Source organism: Anomaloglossus baeobatrachus, chromosome 1 (genome assembly GCF_048569485.1).
Source record: "Anomaloglossus baeobatrachus isolate aAnoBae1 chromosome 1, aAnoBae1.hap1, whole genome shotgun sequence".
NCBI classification, from domain to species: domain Eukaryota; kingdom Metazoa; phylum Chordata; class Amphibia; order Anura; family Aromobatidae; genus Anomaloglossus; species Anomaloglossus baeobatrachus.
The window spans coordinates 156,049,714-156,070,154 of record NC_134353.1 but is presented as its reverse complement, the minus strand read 5'-3'; the positions used below and the strand labels follow the sequence as shown (position 1 = coordinate 156,070,154).

At 43.1% G+C, this 20,441-nt stretch overlaps 1 protein-coding gene across 1 annotated transcript in view; it reads left to right on the top strand.

Annotated features, from left to right (window-relative positions):
- Positions 1-20,441, top strand: part of WWC2 (WW and C2 domain containing 2) — a 205,606-nt gene that overhangs the window by 62,855 nt on the left and 122,310 nt on the right. The window contains exon 2 of the mRNA XM_075347159.1: positions 3,454-3,563. Coding sequence (XP_075203274.1) covers positions 3,454-3,563 — 110 coding nt within the window. The remainder of the gene's footprint in view (positions 1-3,453; positions 3,564-20,441) is intronic.

Sequence of the window (20,441 nt, the reverse complement as noted above, 5' to 3'; positions counted from 1 at the left end):
TCCGGTTTGAGCCGTGCGGCTCAATCCGGCTGTGAAACCTATGCAACGGATGCGGTGAAAACACCGCATCCTTTGCATAAGATTTTTACATGTGGCCCGTGTGGTTTTTGCCGCTTGCGGCATGCTACTGAGCATGCACAGTGGCAAAAACCACATGCGGCGGCCGCATGCGGTTTTTGCCGCATCGCGCCGCATCCGGCATCCATAGAAATGCATTGAGAAAAGCGCCCCATCGGCCGATGGGCTGCCAATAACTTCTTATTACCCCGATTTGCCAACGCACCAGGGCAAATCGGGAAGAGCCGGGTACAGTCCCAGAACTGTCGCATATAATGTATGCGGCAATTCTGGGCGGCTGCTGACTGATATTGTTAGGCTGGGGGGCTCACCATAACGTGGAGCTCCCCATCCTGAGAATACCAGCCTTCAGCCGTATGGCTTTATCTGGCTGGTATTAAAATTGGGGGGGGGACCGCACGCTGTTTTTTTTAATTATTTATTTCACTGCACAGTATAGACACGCCCACCGGCTGCTGTGATTGGGTGGTGAGACACCTGTCACTCAGCGTGGGGGCGTGTCTCACTGCAACCAATCATAGGCGCCTGTGGGCAGGGAAAGTAGGGAATACGAAATTGTTTAATGAGCGGCCAGCTTTTTCAAAATAGTAAAAGCCGCCGCAGCAGTGTGAATGCCGTGCAGCGCCGCGCCGGGGATCGGTGAGTATGAGAGAGGAGGGGAAAATGACCGACAGACTGAGAGAGGGACAGAGATAGTGACGGACCGACAGAGATAGAATAGAGACCGAGAGGGAGAGACCGACTGACAGAGAATAGTGATTGACAGATATTGTGACACATCACTCGTTTCCAGTGTTTGACTAGCTAGGTCGTTCTGCAGGTCCGGATCGCTGTTGCGTCGTTGGCCAGGTTTGCCTGTTTGACAGCTCACCAGAGACTCACCAGAGACTTTGTAGCGATCCCGGCCAGGTTGGGATCGCTGAAAGTCTGTGTGTAAAGGGGCCTTTATCCTGTCAAATGGCAAAGCTGTTAAAGGGGTTCCCCCACGAACAAAGTTGATGTTAATCAACATTTTGGAATAGTAATTTCTACAATTGGATGTGTTTAGAAAAAAAATCTTCCTGGTCTGAGATAATATTCTATATGTGCCCCTGCTATGTACTGTGTAATGGCTGTGTCTGATCAAACAGGGACATGGTCATACCACATCTCCTGGGCAGGGGAGGACGCAAAAGATACAGGCATTACAGCAGCGGATTATACGTAGCTGATTCTTTTTGTGAGGTAAAGCATTTCCTTGCCTGTTTTTAAAAAATGTTTTACCTCAAAGAGAGAATAATGTGCGATCCCGTGCTGTAATGTATGTATATTCTCTTTTGCGTCCTCCCCTGCCCAGGAGATGTGGTATGATCAGACCATGTCCCTGTAGGGTCAGACACGTCCACTACACAGTACATAGGGGCACATACTGTATATATAGAAGATTATCTCATCACAGGGACATTTTTTTTTTTTTTTTTAACACCTCCAATTGTGGAAATTATTATTATTTCAAGATCTATTGATTAAAATGAACTTTGTTCGTGAGAAAACCCCTTTTAAATATTGACTTTTAGGATTTCTACATCCAATGGGTGGCAATAGAGGCCCTGTCCTCTCTTTTTCTGAAGAAGCGGTTTACATCCATATGATCTATATGTGGCTCAAGATAGTCAGCAGTGTACAACTCTGGTCTATGATTGCCAGTGAGGGATTCCTCATCTATGATGTCTCTTGGGCTATCCCATGATAAAGATGAGTGCTCTTCTTTTTAAGTAGTTTAATAAAATTAAGTGAAGGCAAGAAAATGTTTCCCATAGTATTGAACCAGTTAAAAGTATAATGTGCACACAATAAGATAGAATTGTATTGAGAAACGGTGGAACTTGGGGGACCTATGTTTTATATTTCAACCTACCCAAATACGTTTAGGACCTCTAATTATTGATTGACAACACAATTTTCACCCACTGACCGAATGAATGTGTCATAGTGGAAAAATTCCTATTAAAATGCTGTTGAAATCTGGTGACCTTCCAAAGTCCTGATCATATTATGCTGCCATTATGGATGTCTAGGCCTGCGTTTCTCAAGTGTTGTCTTCAAGTAACCACAACAGGTCATCTTTTGAGGCTATCCTATAGAGAGAACCCATATGGGAATTTCTGAGGGCTTAATGATAATGAAATGACCTGGGGAGTACCCAAGAAATCCTGTGAACCTGACCTGTTGGGGTACTCGAGGACCGGTGTTGTAAAACACTACTTTTAGGCCACATTTGAACTTTGGTGAAGATCAATGCCATATTTTGTAATGCATATCTCCTCTTTGTTTTTTGGAATTTGGGAGTAAAACACCCAAAGGTGGCCCATGTTAACGTAGGGGGAACATATAAACTCAATTTTGATATTGCCTACGGACATTGTGAATAGTCTAGATAATAGTTGTTACATCGCACACATCAAGACTGTGTCTAGAAGGCTCGAGGTCTGGAGCAGCATCTTGATCTTGTCAGGTCTTTCCTTAAAACAAATCCTCACTTTGTTAATAACATTTAGGGTTGCTTGTGAACTCATTATTTGGGGATTCACAACAGATTTGACATGCATTCCATCAGCGGGCCTTCTGTATTCCGAGCACTCCCCGGCACAAGGAACTGCGAAAGGAATGAGCTTGTTTTCCTGACCTGACACTGGCAATTCTTCATGAAGATTTATAGCGCAAATTATGTCTGCTTGATTTTATGTACATGCTGCTGCTCCGTCAATAATTTATATGAAATGGAAAACTTTTTTAAATGTATTTCTGTCAATTTGTGAATTTCCTATAAAATAGAGATCAGGTCTACAATAGTAAAAATATGCAATGACACGTGCACCTAAACTATGCTTCACCTAGTGGTCCATTATATGGCCAATAAATTCTGATTCTACATCTTTATATCTTTATATATTATGTAATGCCAATATATTCCACGCTGGGATCTAGAACTCAGCCCGTCCCAACCTTATTTGCCTATCCCAACTTCTCTACTTGCCGGAGATACATAGGTAGCCGGTTGTCGTTTCACACATCCAGCTTTTCGCCGGATTGCCGGTTTCAGCGCACTCCAGTACAGTGTATACAGTATAATGGCAGCGCGACAAGCTCCAGTCACATGCTGTCATGTGAACGGAGCATGTGACCCGGAAGTTGCCACGCTTCCATTGTACTGTATACACTGTACTGGAGTGCGCTGGACCGGCAATCCGGCGAAAAGCCGAAAGTGTGAAACGGCCCTTACAGACAATACTGGGGATATATTGCATGCTTTGTGGTATCTCAATAATTTGTTATGCTAATGTTAACGTGTTTTCTTTTTTTTTTTTTTTTTTTTCTTTTTTTTTTTATATACAGGTTAACAAAGCCACTGTCCTTTGCTGACTGTGTTGGCAATGAGCTTCCATGGGGATGGGAATCTGGCTATGATCCACAAATTGGCGTATACTATATTAATCATATTAATCGTAAGTAACTTGTCTCTATTATAGTTTTATGTTAAGATATAGAACTGGTCTTTTACATAATGGAAAGAGCTATATGGATGAATCTGCTGTGCTGCTGGTCAAGACGATATCCAGTGGGGACGATGGTGTTGACCCATAGAGCAGTTTATTATTCTACGCCTTTTAGAGTTGAAAAAATCTGATGGAATTTGAACTCTGAAACGCATAGATTAAAAGGGTGGTTCACCCATATTTTTTATTTTCTAGATCAATATTATATTGAGAAACAGTGTTTCTCTCAAATACCTTATGTTGGCAATAGTGCCTGTGAGAGACGATATTGTGGACCGCTGATCCGGCGACGTCAAGTTCCTGTTACACCGCGGCCGGCCAAGTGTCCGTGAGTGATGGGCTGTTTCACCGCTCCTCACAGCCCATCTGCTCCTTCCTCCCTCCTCCCTCACAGCAGAGTGCTGCAACCAGAAGAGACACTGGGCTGTGACAAGCGGTGAAACACCACCCACAGCCCAGTGACTCGGAAAGACCGGGGCCGGCCGCATTGATGAAACGTGAGTAGAAACTTGATGTGACGTCACCAGATCCCCGAGGTCACAGCGGTCCGCAAATCCACCCCTGTAATAAAACTGCTCTGCTGTTTAACACTCCCCTCCATTGGATATCTTCTTCACCAGCACTGCAGCAGATTTATCTGTATATTCCTTTTCACTATTGCATTTACTGCTGGTTTTATTCCTCAGCTGGTATCTATACCTTCACAGCCCAGCCACGTGAGCAATACCATACTATCTACTGTGTTTACTGCCCCGGTTATACCGTATTGTGCGCTTTTTGTCACTTTTTAGCTATACCACAAACTGGTCTTTTGCCTGTTTTAGGCAGTTGTGACGATGCCGCATGTTAATATTTCTATTATAGCCACTAATTCTGAACTTTCTGGACTTCTAGTAATCCGTATCCATATCAGCACTTGTGCGCTAGGTTCAATTCTGTTGAAATTTTGGAGTATTAAAGCCATAATGTCTTTTTTTTTTTTTTCTTCTTTCTGTAGTCGTCTGAAGCCAGATCAATACTACAATATGGAGTTATGAAAATGTTATTTTTTTTGTATAAACAAAACATAACGGATCAATTCGCTCTAAAATTCCACATACACATGACTAAAAGGTCAACTGAGCTTTGTGTGGCAGAGCGCTCGCTATCTGACTCTCCTCGCCGTGAGCACTTTGCTAAGATGAGGGTGAACAATGGGGAGATTGGAGAAATCCTCCGTCGCGTTGAAATTCCCAGCGCGCGATCCTTCTCTACCCAACGTTATCTGCTGGAGAAATTTGGAGTCCCCCAAACACATTAGATGGTCGACTGCTCCCACTAAATTGGGCAGGTGTAGCTTTGTGCTAATGTTTGAGGTTCTTAAAATCTAGGTCCGCATAATTTTTCTCTGCCAAATTTCAGAAAAAATTCTTCTTTGAATTTACTAGTGGGTACATGTTACATAATGGTTCCAGTATGTGTAATATTTTCCATTATTAAAGGGAATCTGTCACCAGGGTTTTGCTCCGCCATCTTGAGAGCAGCATGATGTAGAAGCAGAGACCCTGATTCCAGCGATGTCACTTACTTACCTGTTTGCTGTTGTTGTGATAAAATCAATGTTTTCACGGCTGCAGATCTAGTAATTCTACAGAGCTCATGAATATGCAGGACTACCTGGCACCAGAGTAGTCCTCTAATGATGATAATCGCCTGCTGATTAAATAGTGATTTTATCAAAACTACTCCAAGCAGCCCAGTAAGTGACATATCGCTGGAATCAGGATCTATGCCCCTACGTTATGCTGCTCTCAGATTAGGTGGCAAAAACCTGGTGACAGATTCCCATTAACAAAACCACACAGTAATGTGAAAATAACAATAAAGGTAACCTTTTGGTCAATTCTGGCTGCACGTACCTTGAGTAACATGAATCAGCCCCTGGCTGTGCAATGGCAGCTAGGTATGTTTTCCTCTGAACTGCTGTGTGAAGCATACTTTAAAGAGGTGGTTCACTACTCCGTATTAGAGGCCACATTGATGTAAAGCTCATAGAGAAGGCTTCACTCAAATACCTTGTGTAGTACATTTTGACTCTGAGCAGCACTGATACAATCCGCTCATCCCATCACGAGATCCCCGAACTCTGTGATCTATGAGATCTGGTGATGTCACATCAACCGTCAGTTGACTCCACATTGAGCGAGGCGGGCCCTGGTCTCCATGAGTGACTGGGCTGTGTGCAGAGTTTCACCACTCATCACAGGCCAGCATCACTTCTGCTTGCGGCGCTCTGCAGTGAAGGAGAGGGCGTGCGAGATGCTGGGCTGTGATGAGCGGTGGTACTCTGTCCACAGCCCAGTCACTCAGGGAGACCTGGTCCCACCTCGGTAATGTAGGGTCAGCTGGAAGTTGATGGGGCATCACCGGATCTCATAGGTCATGGAGCCCGGGTGTCGCGTGATAGAGATGATCGGACTGCAATAGCGCTGCTCAAAGGCAGAATTGACTACACAAGGTATTTGAGAAAAGTCTTCATGATGAACTTTACATCGATGTGGCCACTATGCTGTGAAGTGAACCACCCCTTTAAATATCCAGCCGGTGACTACAGGGGACTAGTCTGGTGCTGCTACCTGCCAGCTTCTCCTTGCACCACTGTGATTGATTGACAGGTCTATCCTGTGTGTGTGTGTGTGTGTGTGTGTGTGTGGTGAGAGACCGGTCAGTCACCAAGGGAGTTGCAGGTAGAAGCCGGCCGGTGGCTGAGCCAGATTAGTTTCCCCTCTGCCTATGGTTCCCTTCTGGATCTTTTAACACTAGAAGTCCCAGAGAGGGGTCATTTAACATTTCTACCATTGGAACCCTATGGAGCTCGAAATTCCTGGGATTTCTAGTGTTAAACAATGTTTTCTCTGAAATGCCGAAGTGTGTAAGGCTAAGTTCACACATCCTGTGTTTTGCATCAGTCACAATCCGTCGCCTTGGAGAATTACGGTAACCTGCAAAATATTTTGCAGGAATCCTGTATTTCCCCATAGACTTCTATTAGCGACGGATTGCGACTGATGACCCTGCGTTGCATCCGCTGCGTCGCGGTCTGTCGTTTTTGACTGACCGCCGAGCAGGTAGCAACGCAGAATGTAACGTTTTTCGGGCCGTCAAAATTAACGCGCCGCGCAGGAATCCGTCGCCATCCGTCAAGCTTGTAATGCATGTCTATGGTGCTGGATTCCGTCGTAATCCGTCTTACAACGGAATCCAGCGCAGGATTCCGTCATGCTCTACTGAGCATGCCCAGCATGCTTGGCACGCCCACTGGGCTGTCCCAAACACAGACGGATCATGACTGATCCGTCAAAAAACGGACGCACAGCGGATGTAACGGACGCAACTGATCCGTTTTTTCACAGGATTCCTGTGAAAGGAATCCTGTGAAAAACACATCAGTTGCATCAGTTGACATCTTGAAAATGACTGATCCGTTGCTGACGGACCTGACGGATTGAAAACACAGGATGTGTGAACTTAGCCTAAGAAAAATGCCAAAATTGGCTGCAATAGTGTAGCCAGCATCTGAATCCTGCTGCTTGCGTTTTCAGCAGCACGAATCAAGTGGTAGGTTTCCTATAATGTATGCTGCCCTAATACAACTGTACATGATTATGTAGGGTATTGGCTAAGCTATATCCTAAGTGTCCCCCAGCTCCTCCGGTCAGTACCGGCACTGTGTAATGTGTATGGTCATTGTGATAGTTATATGAGGGGACAAGCTAATTGGATGTTTGTGATAATTTACAGAGAAGTCAAACTGTTTAAAATTGGTTTTGAAATGAGCGGGATTCATGTAAAAGACGTGCAATTAGCGCACAGAGCTGTGCATTAGCATAAAATGTCAGGAAGGTCACGCGGAATAGAAATGCATCGACTCCATAGCATAATAGGAAGTATAAAATGATCATTATCATCTCTACGGATGTACGCGTTGCTGTCATTTTATGGTTAAACCCCGGTAACCTATATTTAATTAATGATTCTATAAGTAAATGTGTAATTGATGTTTTTCGTGGAAGCCGTCCTCCATGGTTAATCATGTTTCATATAATGAGAGTGACTTGCATTGCCTGTAAACAAGTGTTGTTTCATTAATGGCACAAGCCCCATATTGCATAACATGTATTATTACGGAGGCTGGCAGGAGCCCGAAAACTTATCAAGGATTTAATTGATTTTTTTATGCAGGAATTTATTAGTGTTTTAAGAGAGTACTTAACACAAACACATTGTCCTAGTTGGATTTGATGCCGCACAGATCCCCGCATCATAACTTGCCTTAGATAAGCTCATTGTGATGGTTTACACTGACCGGCTCGTTCTAATGCCATGTCTTTTAGTGTGGTAGTGTGGCACTGTGCTATTATGCTCCTTTTTTATTTTTCCATGTGATGAAAGTATCCTTGTGTGAATTAAAGTGAAGATTCGCTTTTCAAGATACTTTAAAGTGAAGGTTTCCTTTGATCATCTTCTGACACGTCATTAATACATGTCAGAAGATGTATTGGGTGTAGGTCTGCACACTGGGACTGCTTAAAGTCTTGACTTCAATCAGAAAACTGATGACAGACTTGGAGATTCAAAGGTTTTTGAGTAAAAAGTGATTGGGCATGGCCGACTGGAGGAGCATCACGGACTCTTCGTACTAACTATTTTGGGGGTCCAATTGCGCCGTCTATCTTTGAAATGTCCAAGGAGATCAGCAAAGTTCCCTCTTCCTCTCGTCACGCACAGCTTGTTCGTCTGTTACGGAAAGCCCCATAGAAGTTCACTGGGAGTCTATGTGGGCACACATCTACATTCATGGTGACCCCAATCGTGGAGAATGACGCAGCTGCTATCAGCATTTACAGTGATGAGTGTATCCATAACCTACTAGAAGTCATGTGTAAGCTTCTCCTCTGCAAACATGGCTGCCGGTGAAATGTTCCCACGCTTCCATCCTGGTATCACCTGGCTTATAGGATCTCCTTCTGTCTGTGCTCTGATTCCAGTCTCTTAGACACACATTTTCACCATTAAAGTTCTATAATAATGAATGTTCATCTATTGTAAGTTGTATATTTCTGGTTGTCTTATTCATCCAACAATGAGTGCAGTCTCTTTATGGTTCTGGGCAGACCTTTCATACAAAAAAATTGCTTGATGTTAGTCCTTTCCTCCCAATTAGTTAGTTGACCAGTTGGCTTAGGCTCTGTCCACATCTACATCCAGGAGACTGCATGGCAGATTCTGTAATATTTGAAAGAAAAAATGGCTTTTAATGCAGCACGTTGCGTCTCTACGATGGACACCTTGACTGAAACTTCTAGACCCCACTAGAAGTCATAAAGGTGTGGTGATCTATGGAGTCCATCATGTGATGGATCAAGACTTTTCACTTTTGTTCCCCAGAAACTACAATGGGGATGTGCATTTCACCTTCATTTCTCACTGTTGATTCCATTCACTTAAATTATGGCATTGGTAGAATAAATAAATCCGTACAAATAGTTGATATTTTAGAAGCTGGACAGTGAAACCATCTATGCATCTTGGCTGTTAACCCCTCTCCCTTTTAACTTTTGTTATGTTTTCTTTTATGCTAAGGTTCTTAGCTTGCATGTAGGATTTTGGAGAAACCTGGTAAAAAAAAAGTATTTTGTGGATGTCAAATCACAATTGTATTAACCCTAACAAGTTGTCAGAATTTTGCATGTTTGCAGGTATAATATACATACAAATGTGTTTCCGAGACTTGGATCAGTCATCAACATCAGATTGGCCTGCTAATCACAGGGGCTATAGCACATTTGATCTGACATATACACTTTGTAGTTGTCATGAATGGTGCTGCATCTTTCCAATAAAGTGACTGGGGGAGAGCAGTACCATTCAAGCCAATACACAATGTCTGCCAGTTCCAGTGCACCCGACCCTACCATTATCTGAACTGTGGGGGTGCCAGGAGTCAGACTCCCTCCATCTGATATTGATTGTTGATTGGTATTGAAATGTTTAGCACAGTGCTCTAGTTTAAAATCATAAACTTTAATGCATGTAAATTTCAAGAAATGCAATAAACTTATATACCATACTCCAGTTTATGAAGGTTTCCACCTCCGTCTATGAGAGGGCACACGGCTGGGTTGGTCATCAGTGCTGTATATGAATGGGGCTAGTGACTGGCTCATTTTAGTAGATAAGCCACCTGCCTTCCCCGTCTATGAATCAGCGGCCACTAGAAGGATGGCTTGTCTAGACAATTGACAATCTGTGCAGTTGTGTGCAGCGCCTACTGGTAACCATAGACCATTGACCATTTAAAGAAACGTCCCAATGTCCAGACTCCCAGATCAGTTTATATTGTCATGTTGCTCTGTGAAGGATGTCATTATACTTTTATCTGTTTTATTTCCTGACTGAAAAATTGCTGTTTTAATTCATATGTAAATGATGCTTTAAAGAAGTTTTCTCGTCTTAAGCGGGCTTTACACGCTACGACATCGCTAATGCGAACTCGTTGGGGTCACGGAATTTGTGACGCACATCCGGCCGCTTTAGCGATGCCGTTGCGTGTGACACCTATGAGCGATTTTTCATCTTCGCAAAATCGCTCATCGGTGACATGGGGGTCCTTTCTCAAATATCATTACTGCAGCAGTAACGAAGTTGTTCCTCGTTCCTGCGGCAGCACACATCGCTCCGTGTTACACCGTAGGAACGAGGAACCTCTCCTTACCTGCCTCCCGGCCACAATGCGGAAGGAGGAAGGTGGGCGTGATGTTACGTCCCGCTTATCTCCGCCTGTGTCGCACAACCGATGGGGGTGGGAACGTACGCTAGCGATATCGGTACTGATATCGCAGCGTGTAAAGTGGCCTTTAGGCTACAAGTCTGCGGTTACTCTGTGTGACCGCAGACTTGGGAATCCTCATAGGGTGCACCCAGCGCACTGTCAGTATTCTCTGGCCCGGGAGCAGGCGTTCATATGACTACAAGTATCTGATTTGCATACTTCCAGCCACATTGTGACAACTTATCTGGCCTCGCTCAGTTCACTTACATGGAGCAAGGCTGCACACGTCTAATTGGCATGTGCTCGAATCTGTGTAAATCGAATACTTCCAGTCACTATCCCGGCGCCGAGACTGCATAGTCCTGACAGTGCGCTCGCTGTGAGGATTCACAAGCTAATAGTCATGTAAAAGAGTTGTCCGGCTTTGGGGTTCAAGTCTGCAGTCACTCAAAGTTCTCTGGGCGTCTCAGAGCACTTACCAAGCCTCTGCCTCATTGACGCGATTCACTGTCCAGCCATCTTGGTTATCTGCTGTGTGGTCTCAGCTGAAAGTGGAGCCAAGCTGGAATAAAACTGGAAATAAGTAATCTTGGGAAGTGCCTTGACAATCCCAAGCATCTAAGATTAAATTGCAATGAAAGAACTGTAATACAAATGAGACATTAAATATGTTGCTCGCTAACAGGAAAAAATAATCAAAGTTCATGCCATCCACACCTTTAGTTATGCAGAGGGCAACATGACCAGATAAGCAGGGTTTTTTGGGAGGAGGAGAAAGGGGATGTTTTGACGGGTCTCCATTTTAAATACATGGTGCACTTGTTGATTTAACAGCTTGGTCTCCCTTTAGAGGTGGTTTTATACCATTAACATAGGAAAAAAATCAGAAATGAAATGCAGGCATATGAAACTACAGGTGTCTTTAAATTAGGATGAAATTATATGTACCGGTACATATATTGTGTGTGTTCTTGCAGAGAATGAAAGTTTTCTGCTTCAAAATTATTGCAATTACACATGTTTTGTTATATACATTTATTTCCTTTGTGTGTACTGGAATAGCACAAAAAATCTAGACAAAAATGGAATTTGGACATAATTCCACACAGCTCCAATAATGGGCCAGATAAACTTGGCACCTTTCCAAAATTGTGGGTAAATGTATGTTTTCAAGCAGTGATGATCGTACAAACTGCATTATGGCAAGTTACAGGTGTGAACAATAAGAAAATCCCACCAGAAAACGATAAAAAGGGTAGAAGTCAACTCCATATTTTGGATTTTTTGTCGATGTGTGGCACAATAAGCACGGTGAACTTAGACAAGAGAACTGTCTGAGGACTAGAGAACTAAAATTGTTAAATGTCAACAATCTCAAAGTTACAAGTCCATCTCCAGAGATCTTGATGTTCCTTTGTCCAGAGTTCGCAGCATAATGACGTTTATAACCCAGGGACTGTAGCTAATCTCCTTGGACATGGATGGCAGAGGAAAATTGATGAGATTGCAATGCAGGATAATCAGGATGATGGAGAAGCAGCTCCAATCTAGTTCCAAACAAATTCAAGCTGTCCTACAGGCACAGGACGTATCATGGTTAGCGTGAACTATCCGTCAACATTTGAATGAAATGAAACCCTACAGCAGGAGACCCAGGAGGATCCCACTGCTGACAGAGACATAAAAATGTATGTGAGTAAGCCAAAATCATTCTGAGAAACAGTCTTGTTGATAGATTACACCAAGATAGAGCTTTTGGGTAAAGCACATCATTCTACTATTTACTGAAAAAAAATGAGGTCTACAAAGAAAACAACACAGTACCTGCAGTCTGATATGGTGGAGGTTAAAAGATGTTTTGGGATTGTTTTGCTGCCTGAAGGCGTCATGAAATATGAAGATAACCAAAGGTTTTTGGGTCGCAATGTAGTGCTCAGTGCCAGAAACCTGGGTTTGCAGCCTAGATCATGAGTCTTCCAGCGAGATAATGACCCTCCAAACATAATTCAAGAAGCATCCAGATATGGATAGAAACAAAGTGCTGGAGAGTTCTGAAAAGGCAGCAATGAGTGCAAATCTAAATCCCACTGAAAATCTGTGGAGAGAACTCAAAATTCCTGTTTGGAGAAGGCACCCTTCATATGTGAGACATCTGAGAGACCTGGAGCAGTTTGCAAAAGAAGAGCCCAAAATTCAGGTGAGCTGTGTAAGAAGCTTGTTAATGGCCTTACGAAGAGATAGATTGCAATTTATTTGAAAGGGTGTACACCCAAATATTTGAGGGTTCCAACAATTTTAACACACACACACACACACACACACACACACACACACACACACACACACACACACACACACACACACACACACACATATATATATATATATATGTATATGTGTGTATATATATATATATATATATATATATATATATATATAATATATATATATATGTATATTAATATACACACACACACATTATTTATATATATATATATATATATATATATACACACACACACCTACCTATACTTATATCACTTTATTTTGATGGAGAGACTGTCAGGCTCAGTTGTGGAATTTTTCGGCTTCCTTCTATCTGTGGAACTGCAGGAATGCGTCTCCTGCGAGGTAGATGACATCTTTATCACAAGTTGATTTAGTGCATTCTGCATATTGCAGATAACTTGACATATGATGTGTTGTATGTATGCATTCTCTTCTTGGCTCCAGAGCCTTATCGAAACACTTCCATTGAACGTTTGCCTGTTTACATGTCAAAACATTTTTTTCCCATACTAAGCAGTGAGAACAAAAGAACATGTAAAAGTTTTCTATTTATTAGGCTTTCTTGTATGGCTCCAAAGTATTCATCTCGAATTACAGACATAATCATTAGAGAGGAGCCAACCCGAACTGTAAAGTTTGGCGTTTGCACCAGACACTGACTTTACAAAGTTAGTGCCCAAGTTCGGTGTTGGGTGCTGTACGTATGCTGCTGACCACTCGATCGAGCATTGGGTTACTCTAGTACACTCAATGCTTGGCCCAGTAGGAGCAATTTGTAGTCTCTGAATGTCTCTCAATGGGAGGGCTAAAACGACGTTTTTAAATATAGTGTGTACAAAATTAAAACAAAATCCCGCTCTCCCTCCCCCTGAAATGCTCGGTTGATCGCTGGCTGAATGCAGTCCGAGCTGCCCAATCATTGACTTCCAATAGGGTGCGGGCTCCGGGTTCCCAATCTGAACATTGTCTAACGTCCGGCTGAAACTGGCGAACTCGGACCTCCAACGGGTCCACTCATCTCTAATCATCATCACTGTCCCCATTGGGGCTCACAATCTAAATTCTTTTGAGCGTGGTAGGAAACAAGAGTACCAAGAGGAAACCCACGCAAACACCGAACATACAAAGAACCCAGAACCCCAGCGCTGCAAACCAACAGTGCGGACTATGGATTACAATTAACCAATATATCACCAGTAATAGTAGGCTATCTATTTTAAAGGTGTTGTCTAAGCTACTTAAATATGTAAAATTGCAAAGTACTGGAAAAAATAAACAATTTTTACTTATCGTTTCCATTACCAGTCATCTTTTACCGAGTCGCCCAGTGCACATAAGCTGCCATGGCTCTAGGCTGTGTAAGTTCTGTTTACATAAAATGACGCACTGCTGAGTGATTTTTTTTTTTTTTAATTTTTTTTTGCGCTGCGCAGAAGATTATTTTACCCAATGAACAAGCATTTTACTCTTTTTCATTCGGTGATCAGCAGCCTGTTTACTCTGCAAGATTTTATGAAATTAGCATTTTTTTTTTTTTTAACCGCTCGTTTACAATTATCTTTGCAGTGATGCACCTTTTTAGAGATTTATGACCTGACAAGCGTAGTGAACAGCAGAATTGTGAATGGAGCTCTGGAGTATAAGGGTACTTTCACACTTGCGTTCAGCGCAGTCCGTCACTATGGAGAATAGCGCAGTCCGTTAATGCACTGCACTATTCTCCATAGACTTATATGGACGACGCACTGGAACGCAAGTGTCACCATTGCATCCACTGGAGGACGCAGCGTCGTTATTTTGACGCTGCGTCGGGCGGAAGGAACGCAGCATGCAACTTTTTTTGAGCAGCGCAATCCATAGGATTTCACTGCACATGCTCTTTTTTTTTTTTTTTTTATTTATTTTTTTTTTTAAATCACAAACTTTATTTTGTCTCTTGGTAGCCGAACGTTCAGCTGAGCACCTGGCCGCCGGCATGTGAGAGCTCTCAGCTGAACGCCCCCGGCCGCCGGCATGTGAGAGCGCTCAGCTGAGCGCCCAGCCGCTAGCATGTGAGAGCGATCAGCTGAGCGCTCTCAAAAGCCGGCTGCCGGGCGCTCAGCTGATCGCTCTCACATGCTAGCGGCTGGGCGCTCAGCTGAGCGCTCTCAAAAGCCGGCTGCCGGGCGCTCAGCTGATCGCTCTCAAAAGCCGGCTGCCGGGCGCTCAGCTGATCGCTCTCAAAAGCCGGCTGCCGGGCGATCAGCTGAGCGCCCGGCAGCCGGCTTTTGAGAGCGATCAGCTGAGCGCCCGGCAGCCGGCTTTTGAGAGCGATCAGCTGAGCAGCCGGCATGTGAGAGCGCTCAGCTGAGCGCCCGGCAGCCGGCTTTTGAAAGCTGCCGGGTGATCAGCTGATCGTTCACAATAGTCTGCTGCCGGTAAAACTGTAAAGAAGAAGAAAAAAGAACAAAAAACTTTCCGTTGTTTTGCAGGATCCGTTGTGCATATATATATATATATATATATATATATATATATATATATATATATATATATATATATATATATATATATATATATATATATATATATATATATATATATATATATATATATATATATATAATATAAGCAACGGATGCCGTTCAACACAAGTGTGAAACTAGCCTAATACAAACCTGACACTAGTCCTGTACAAGCTGCATGGTCACATCGATGTCTTCAGTTAGAATTATGGCTGAGTATGTGCTGTATTTCTAATTCTATTCTGGAAAATACATATACAATTTAATGCTCCTCCGTTGCTATTGAAGATATACCTGTGATTTGCGGTTACATCTTGTTTTCTCAGCTGCGGGGGGCTCTGCCTCTGCATTGTGTCTGCAGTTTTGTATCGACTTTTAATCAATGTACAGGAAGCCATTATAGAAATAATGTAAATCTGATTAGCCGCAGCATTGATTCTAAAGCTCCAGCCTTTGTGTAGTGGAAGTTGTACTACCTACATATCTAGTATTCCATAAATTCCTTATTGACTTTATCATCGAAATCTTAACTTCAGTTGACCTGTATGACAAAGCCGTGAAAACAGGCGATCATGCATGAATGGATACCTACCTATTCGGTAAGCTGAACAGATATGCGGCAGAATAGCTAGCGGAACATTTGTGTATATATTTGATTTAAGCCGTATTCCCATCTTTCCCATGCGTGGTATAGTTACATGATGTGCCATAAATGCCTGAGATGGAGCAATAAGTACCTTGGGGAGAACAGATGTGTTATGTCCCCTGTTTGCCCACATACTATAAATATACTTCAGTGGACAAGTACTGTTTTTTTTGTTTTTTGTCCTTTTTTTTTTTTTTTTTTTCTTTCTGCTCTTAACATAATTTCTATACACTTCCATGGAAAAATTCATACCGAAGCATGAATATGCTTAAAGGAAATCTGTCACCAGGTTTTTGCTTCCTTATCTGACAGCAGCATAATGTAGGGGCAGAGACCATGATTCAAGCAACGTGTCCCTTAGGCTGCTTTCACACATCCGTTTTTGCCGTGCGGCACAATACAGCGCTCTGCAGAGAAAACGCAACCGTTTTTTTTTGCCGCTGCTTGCGTTTTTTCCCCGCATAGACTTGCATTAGCGCCGTATTGTGCCGCATGGCCTTGCGTTGCGTCCATTTTTTTCTGGATGCGGCATATTTAGCCCATGTGGCGGCCAAATGGAACATTGCCTGGCACGTTTTTTTGTGCGGCTAAAAAAACCGCATCGCGCTGGATCCGGCGCGATGCTGCGCGATTTACAATGCAAGCCTATGGCCACCTGATTCGTTTTTTTGAACTGCACATGCTCAGTATCAAGCCGCATCCGTCAAAAAACGGACGGGCCGCATGGGTAAAAAGTTATGCAATGGATCCGTTTTTTTTTCGCCGCATCCGTTGCATAAGTTTTTGAGCCGGATTGAGCCGGACTGCAAAAACCGGATGTGTGAAAGCAGCCTTACTGAGCTGTTTGCTGTCATTTTGATAAAATCACTGTTTTCTCTGCTGCAGATCTAGCAGTTATACAGAGCTCATGAATATGCTGGACTACCTGGCAGCAGGACAAGTAGTCCTCTAATGATGATCTGCTGCTGATTTAATCAGTGATTTTATCAGAGCTACACTAAGCAGCCCAGTAAGTGACACATCACTGGAATCGGGCTCTCTGCCCCTACTTTATGATGCTCTCAGATTACGTGGCAAAGACCAGGTGACCGAATCCCTTTTAAATGTTTGTTCCCATCTTGGCAAGTTATTACTTAGCCACTTAGGATCCCATTGATCTCACGAATGGGGCCCTAGAATGACCTGTTAGGATGGTACAATGGCTGTGAATGCATTCAATGTCTGGAACTGATGAAAATACAAATGTCAATTATAGCGTGTGGCTATTTTCATAAAGAATGTGGCACTGCAGAGCCCGATGTCAGGATTGGCAGATTGTCACCTATGGTGTAGATGGGTTAGGGTATTACTTCCAAAGATGGGAATAACCCTTAATGTGGGAATGCCCCTTCAGGCTCTGACCCGAGATGAGAAAATCTGCTGAGTATCGCAGTAATAGCAAAGTGGATTAAATATTCCCAAATCTCCTCCACATGCTGCATAAAACACTTGAGGTATTGACAAGAAAATGTACCTGGAATGTGGATTTTTTAAAGCCACAACAAATCTGCGTGTAACGCAATTTCCTTCCATCAGAAAATGACCTATTAAATCAGGTTCTTGTGTTACACCTTGTTATAATGAACAGAGAAATGGAACATGACTTTGTCATAATTTGGAAATAAAACAAGAGCTTGCACTCTTATCTAGGGCTCTGTTCAGCCAGGTCCCCCTGGTGTGCACAGGTAATTGAACTGGTACATCTGCTGTAAGGCTATGTGTGCACGTTGCGTAACTGCATGCGTCCTGCGTCCCCTGCATAATCTATGAAGATTATGCAGGAGCCGTGCACACGTGGCGTATTAGAGCGCAGCGCTTCGGCTGCTGCCCGAAGCGTGCGTTCTAAGAAGTGACATGTCACTTCTTTCCTGCGCTCTGCATGAAGTCCCCGCTCTGTCTATGGGAGGGGCAGAGCGCATGAAATCGGCTTTTGTTTCTGCAGCGATTTGAAGTGCACATGTGCTGTTCAAATCGCTGCAGAAATTTCTGCATGGCCAGTACGCAACGTGCGCACATAGCCTAAAGCAGTCAAAAAGTCTGGTTTCTGTGTATACCACAGGGTAGAAGCCACAAATATATCACCTCTGTAGGACTTCAAAAGACTGCAACCCGGCTTTTTGAAGTCAACATAGAGCTATGAATATTTGGGTTCTTGGCAGTCATAGTTATGGTAATTTGTAAAAACTGAAATGACAAGGGGGTGGGGGGGCACAAATAGTGCCTTATCCGGTGGTACCAAAAAAGGTTTGGAAAGGTGCACTAACTTGGAGCGGTTGTGTTATAGACACAACTACTAAAACCATGTGATGGCTGCTGCAGATCCCAGGAGGATAGTATTGGAGGAGATGGAAGAAAAGGGTTAATCTGCGCTGCCAGAACATCACTGAAGATCGATGGGGATTAAAACATCTGATTTTATTGTTCTATGCGTTTTGGAGCTGTATAACCCCTTCTTCAGGTATAAATCAATGTACATTATCTCCTCCATCGATAGTTATGGGAGACACATTTTTGGCAGTGTGATCCCAAGCAGAATTATATGCAAAGTTTTACATAATTGTAAAGTCTGTCTATGAGCTCCAAATTAATATCGGACAGATGGATGACAGTACATACATCATCATATTTCTTATCTTTGGAAAGGTAAAATCATGATGGGAAGTATGGTGGTAAAATCTTCCACCTGAGACTTCCAGGGGCAAAGATATCCTGAAAGTTGGGAATCTCATTTTCTAGAGCCAAATCCCATAACCAACCGCATCTGGTGTCACCAAGAGGAAATATGTTGGAGTGACTGTTTAATAAACAAGTTTGAGTTGACCACTTGTTCAATGCAGGAAGATACAGATCTTTTGTAGGATTGTTCCATGTTTTCTGAAAGGAGTTCTTCCCTCCACTACAATCTGTGCCATTTCCGTGTCATAGGTTTAGTACTTCTCTTTTGCTATCCTTTTTATTTTATGTAACTGTATATACTGTATTGTTTTGTCCCTTTTTGTAATATCTTTTTGAAGAATTTTATAAAAACTGCCTTTTTGGATTAAATATGTAACATTTAATAGCTTCATTTCTCTTGCTCTATAATACGCATCCTTGAAGCCTCAGAAGCCAAATGTTGCCAGTAACGGGTGTCCAAATCGCTTGCATCAATGATTGGTGGTGACTGCTAGTTTTCATGGGTTAATTGTGGAGCTTGGCAGTGACAGTACAGAAGTTTATACATATGTTCCATGCGTTGGAATCGGTGTTGCATATACTATCTGTTCACTGTGAAAGTAGGCAATAATCGTGACGGTAGTGAGAGCTGCCGTCGCCTCATCCATCAGTCAATTGCGTATTGTCCTGACTATTGGGGGCAACAGAATGCGGTTTGTGACATATTGGCTCTGCGGGATCTCTTGGGTGGTCTCCTTAACACACATTTTGTTTTCAAAAAATTAGACAATTTTTTTTTCCTCTTTCATATTGGAATCTCCATTTTTATAAGCAAAATTGGTAATTCTGCAATTTTCAAAGTATTTTTTTTTTTTTTTTAATTTTTACTTTGTGCCTTTTCAGGCAGAGTTTACAGAGGCAGGATAACAATAAGTGATGCCACAGCTAACCTTGCTCCACTCTTTCCCCATAATGTCCTCTGTACATGCTCATTAGATGCTTCAATACAGAAGACTGGGTTACAGCCTGTTTGTGGCTAATGTACATGTTGCTTTCCTGAAATGGGAAGTTAGTCTAAAGCCAAAGTGGAGAGTGTAAAACGTGCAAGATTTCAATGCTATCTTATTTTTTATAGATGTGAAAAAAAATTGTTCAAAACATTTAAAGGGAATTTGTCACCAAGTTTTTGCTCCCCCATCTGAGAGCAGCATAACGTAGAGACATAGACCCTGATTCCAGCGATGTGTCACTTAGGCTGCTTTCACACATCCAGTTTTTGCTGAGCAGCTCAATATGGCGCTTTGCAGAAAAAACGCAACCGTTTTTTTTTGCCGCCGGTTGCTTTTTTCCCGCATAGACTTGCATTAGCGCCGTATTGTGCCGCATGGCCTTGCGTTGCGTCCGTTTTTTGCCGAATGCGGCATATTTAGCCCATGCGGCGGCCGGATGGACCGTTGCCTGGCACGTTTTTTGTGCGGCGAAAAAACCGCATCACAATGCGGCGCGATTTACAATGCAAGCCTATGGACGCTGGCTGCGTTTTTTTTGCACTGCGCATGCTCCGTATCAAGCCGCATCTGTCCAAAAAACGGACGGGCCGCATGGGAAAACTTTTGCAATAGATTCATTTTTTTTTGCCGTATCCGTTGCATAGGTTTTTGAGCTGCACTGCAAAAACCGGATGTGTGAAAGCAGCCTAAGGCCGGTTTCACACATCCGGCTTTTCGCCGGTTTACCGGATCCGGCGCTCTCCCGTACAGACAATACAGTACAGTGACAGCGCTGTAACTTCCGGGTCACATGCGCCGGTCACATGACAGCATGTGACCGGCGCTTGTTGCGCTGTCACTGTACTGTAGTCACTGTATGGGAGAGCGCCGGAT